General features: G+C 43.6%; 1 protein-coding gene across 1 annotated transcript; it reads right to left on the reverse strand.

Moving 5' to 3' along the window:
* Nucleotides 1-922: 922 nt before the first annotated feature.
* Nucleotides 923-4,992, reverse strand: LOC123153341 (vegetative cell wall protein gp1). Its single transcript, XM_044572508.1, has 3 exons — nucleotides 4,978-4,992; nucleotides 2,254-2,627; nucleotides 923-2,173 (listed from the first exon to the last, which is right to left on the reverse strand). Exons 1-3 carry the CDS (start codon nucleotides 4,990-4,992, stop codon nucleotides 1,492-1,494), a joined length of 1,071 nt encoding a protein of 356 aa, XP_044428443.1. The 3' UTR covers nucleotides 923-1,491.
* Between the last annotated feature and the right edge of the window lie 427 nt (nucleotides 4,993-5,419).

Raw genomic sequence — 5,419 nt, forward strand, 5'->3', positions numbered from 1 at the left:
TTTCGACAATGGTAAAACAAGACCAGCAAGACCACCCGCTGTGCCGACAAATCCCGATAGGAGCTGCACATATCTCGTTCTCAGGGCACACCGGATAAGCTAAGCGTACGGGAGCCAACATAACCCAAGTTGCCAAGGGACGGCCCTGGACGGTGCTCTAGTTTGGACCAACACTCAGAGGAGCACTGGCCCGGGGGTTTAAAATAAAGATGACCCTTGAGTCTGCAGAATCCAGGGGAAAAGTCTTAGGTGGCAAATGGTAAAACCAAGGTTGGGCCTTGCCGGAGGAGTTTTATTCAAGGCGAACTGTCAAGGGGTTCCCATTATAACAAAACTGCGTAAGGAACGCAAAATCAAGGAACATAACACCGGTATGACGGAAACTAGGGCGGCAAGAGTGTAACAAAACACCAGGCATAAGGCCGAGCCTTCCACCCTTTACCAAGTATATATGTGAATTAATTAAATAAGAGATATTGTGATATCCCAACAATAATCATGTTCCAACAAGGAACAAACTCCATCTTCACATGCAACTAACAACACTATAAGAGGGGCTGAGCAAAGCAGTAACATAGCCAAACAACGGTTTGCTAGGACAAGATGGGTTAGAGGCTTGACATGGCAATATGGAGGCATGATATAACAAGTGGTAGGTATCGTGGCAAAGCAATAGAGCAAACAACTAGCAAGCAAGGATAAAAGTGATTTCGAGGGTATGGTCATCTTGCCTGAGATCCCGCAAGGAAGAAGAACGAGTCCATGAAGAAGACAAACGGACGAAGTCGAACGAATCCTCACAAACGCGACTTTATCGGAACCAACCTGAAGTAGCAACACTGGAAAGAAGCAAACAACACGGTAAACTACCATCACATAAACATGGCATGATGCACAACCAAGTATGATGCATGTCCGGTTTAATATGCATGGCATGGCAAGGTGCACAAACAAAACAACAAGTTAAGTGGAGCTCAATATGCAACGAGTTGCATATTGACGAAACACCACAACAATTATTTACTTCCCTCCCGTTTAGGTACTCAACAATATTAAATATTGGTTAGCATGGCAAGGGGTGAAGCACAACAAAACTACCTATCTAGGCAAGTTTAAATGAGGCTGGAAACATCAAACAACGATTCCGGTAAACCCCCACATGCAAATTTTAGAGTTGGTATTGTTCTACCCTAAACATAATTTTAGAGTTGTTAAACATGCTAGATGAGTGCACCATGTTAAACTAGGCATTTTTCCACCTCATTTACATATAAAGTTTATTAGAAACCAAGTTACAGTTATTTAGTTATGAAAATAAAGTATTTTAACATGGCATAGGAGCAAATTAATGCAAACAACAAGTTAAACATTTTAAATATAGATGAAATTTGCAAATTATGAAACTAGACAAAATTCTAAGCATTTTTCATATAAAGTTTGTTTTAATACGATGCACGGTTAATTAGTTAGGATATGCATGAAGTTTAGGGACTAAACTACAAAACTACAATTCCCTGGATAATTAGGAAAATCGCAGATCTGTAAAAAAACATATATGGGCCGAATCAGAGGCTGGCCCAACAGTGGAAAAAAGGAGGGCGCGCAGCTGGCCTCGCCATGGGCCTCGGCCCATTCGGAGGAGGAGGGAGGGCGGCAGGGCGGCTTGGGTCGGTTGCTGGGCCAGCTACATAGTGGGCTTGGGAGGCGCGCTGGGCCGGGTGATCTGGAGGCAGAGGCGCGGTCAACGGAGCGGCTGGATCGAGCGGGACTTGGCGCTGCGGTCGTCCTTGAAGCAGAGGAAGCATATGCGCGATGGCACCGGGGACAGCAAGGAGGTGGGCTCCGAACGGTGGATCGAGGGACTTGGGGCGGAGGAAGGAGGTTCGGCGGGGGCGTGGGTCTCCAGGGCGTCGGATCCGGCCGGCGGAAGCCCATCGCCGATGATGGTGGCGCCAGCTGGTGCTCCTGCAGGGCTCCGGTGACGAGGCAACACGGCGGCCCCAGAATTGGCGAAGCATGGGAGCTCCGGGACGAGCGGGACGCGGGGATGGACGCGGGAGGACGGGTTCGTCCGTCTCCCGGCTGGCCTGGTGCAAACGGCGGCGAGGGAGCTGCGGCCAACCATGGCGGAGGTCGACGGGAGGCGCGGCCATGGCTTCGGGCTCCATGGTTCCTGCAGGTCCAGAGAGAGGGGCGTGTGAGGGAAGGAGGAAGAGGAGCAGGGGAAGAAGAGGGAAAACAGGGCCGGCTGACCTGGCGCTGCTGCTCGCCGGCGGCTCATGGTGGCGGAAGGCGCACGGGAGGAGCGGCGGTGGCCTCGATCCGGGCGGGAGCGGGGTCTGGTGCCCGAGCGGCTGTTGTGCTCGTGCAGCCCGCGTAGCAAGGAGAGGCTGCGGGCGGTGGCGAGAAGGATCTTCGTGGGGATTGGGATGGCTGGGATGGATTGGTCCGGTGGGGAAAGCGAGGTGGAGAGGTGGTTGGCTCGTGGTGGATCCCGAGGAAGAAGAGGACTGGCGGCGGGGGTGAGGGGATCTATCTATTATATAATTAAAACAAGAGGCAAACAAGCCATTATATTGATCCACATAGATTAAATTATCTTGACCACTAATTTTAGATATCAAGGGCTGAGATTAAAAGATATAAACGTTACATACAAATATTGTTACGTAGAAACAATTGGACTTGTCACATCCAAATATTGTTACGTAGAAACAATTGAACCTGTCACATCCAAAAATAAAGTTGTGTGCATCTAATGTCCTATCACGTATATGGTTCTGCGATGAGAAATTGCAACCACACCGTGCATAAGGAGGACACCTAGAAGTAGCAATGCCAACATCATGTACTTGCTACACTAAAAAGAGAAAACATCAGGCACGTGTTCTGTACATGGAAAAAGGGAACAGGCAATTCCGGTTTGGATTCGTTTTTTCTTTTACAATAGGAGAGAAGAAAAGAGGCACGCTACACATACCAAATAATCTCACGTACGTGCTTTTAGAAAAAAAAATCTCATGTCCGTACATAACTAGAGAAAAGTTTAATAAAATAGAAAAAAAGCATAACGAGAGAATAGGAAACAAAAAAGAAATAGGCACTATTTTCAAAGAAAAAAGAAATAGGCACTGCCTAAAAAAAGGCACGCTACACATATTTAAACAATCTCACGTGTGTGTATATCTTAACCATTAATTTTAGATATCAAGGGCTGAGATTAAAAGATATAAACGTTACATACAAATATTGTTACGTAGAAACAATTGGACCTGTCACATCCAAATATTGTTACGTAGAAACAACTGGACCTGTCACATCCAATAATAAAATTGTGTGCATCTAATGTCCTATCACGTATATGGTTCTGCGATGAGAAAGTGCAACCACACCGTGCATAAGGAGAACAGCTAGAAGTAGCAATGCCAACATCACGTATGTGCTACACTAAAAAGAGAAAACATCAGGCACGTGTTCTGTACATGGAAAAAGGGAACAGCCAATTCCGGTTTGGATTCGTTTTTTCTTTTACAATAGGAGAGAAGAAAAGGGGCACGCTACACATACCAAATAATCTCACGTACGTGCTTTCAGAAAAAAAACAATCTCATGTCCGTACATAACTAGAGAAAAGTTTTATAAAATAGAAAAAAAGCATAACGAGAGAATAGGAAACAAAAAAGAAATAGGCACTATTTTCAAAGAAAAAAAGAAATAGGCACTGCCTAAAAAAATGCACGCTACACATATTTAAACAATCTCACGTATGTGTACATGACTAGAGGAAGACTTAAAAAACATAGCAAACGGAAAGCAGTCCGGTTTATACAGAAAGACTATTACACCAATGAAACTAATGTATTATTGTAAGATATGGTCACATGAAGCAACCTCTCAAAAAAAATCAGGCGCATTTTGATTCATCTCATTGCGTACGCTAATATCGTTGATGATTTTAGCAAAAAAGAAATCTTCGGGCAGCAAATAAGTCATCACGTTAATCCACATAGGTTAAAAATATTTGATGCGTTAATCTGAATTAAAAGGGCTAAACTAAAAAAATTAAGAGTTACGTACAACAATATAGAGGTGCATACATACGTTTTGTTGACACGCTCGACACATGAATTGGTGTCCGACAAAAGTTATAATTAGTGCAAGTAAAAATGGAATTACAAGTGTGGAATGAATTAAAAGTGCATTGTATAGAGCGACCAAATCACACACGTTAAAAAGAACGAGAGTCCAGGTCCGGGTTGGAGACGTTGAAAAAAGCACGGCCCAAGATGCATGCGTTGAAAAAAAAAGTCTGGGCTGATTGCACATGCTGATGACGTGTTTCTCAAGAAAAAGAACACATACTGCTGACGTCATAGACTAATGCAAATCGTGATGTGCTAGGACATCTATGTTTTTTTGCGAAGAAGAACTACCTATCCGTGTCCATGAAATTCTCATGTCTATACGCATATATAGGGCCGTTCTTTTTTTTAAATACACATCCCAAATATGACAATATTAAAGCAACAATTCGTATTCAATAAAAAAAGAAGCCAGTACAAAAATATAAAAATAATAATAAGAACAATCTCTAATATTTCCCTAATAAAAATAATAATAATAGTAATAATAATAAAGCGGCTATTGCTTCTGCCCGCCTGCTCAACGTCATCTAAATTACCTCCGAAGTTGTCAATAATTACCCACCATACCATCGGTAAATGAAAAGAAATTGTTCATGTTTCATGCGTCGTTCCATCGTTCGAGCAGGAGCAGGGAAAGATTCACCCGTCCCGACGAAGCACACTACGCCCCAACCGGCTATAGCATGGGCCAAAGCCCATCCATCGCTCGCGCTGTGCAGCAGCCCAGAGGAGAGGCGGCACATTATAAAATTTCAATGTATCTCTCCCGCGACAGCAATACAAAGTTACTTTTTGCATTACGAAACTGTACTATGTTTGTGTGGAAACTGACCTTGTTGAGAACCATGCATACTAATCATGCAATGGTAGGAGTACATTCATCAACCATGATGTGCTAGCATTTTCATGCATGCTAGCAATCATTAGGTGATCCCCGGAGCTTCCCACTGTTGCTGCAATCACATGTGATATGCACGGCAGTGATTTAATGCTAATTTTTGCGCTAGAAAGAAACCCGATAAGCTCTAAACGGTGTTATTTTTAAATCTATAAAGAAAATATAATAAATTTTTACATCTACAATGGTTACAAAATGCTTAAAAACCTTTTTAAGGAGAAGATTAGTGAGAGTAACAAAGTTTCGTCGTTATGGTTTACTGGAGACCTTCACCTTGCTTGGGCCGATCGACTTCAATTGTACAAAGCATACTGTGGGGACCCCGACTTATGAGTCGTGATCACCTAATGCACGTGTACAGTGATCCCAGAGATCA

Source organism: Triticum aestivum, chromosome 7A (genome assembly GCF_018294505.1).
Source record: "Triticum aestivum cultivar Chinese Spring chromosome 7A, IWGSC CS RefSeq v2.1, whole genome shotgun sequence".
Taxonomy (NCBI): Eukaryota; Viridiplantae; Streptophyta; class Magnoliopsida; order Poales; family Poaceae; genus Triticum; species Triticum aestivum.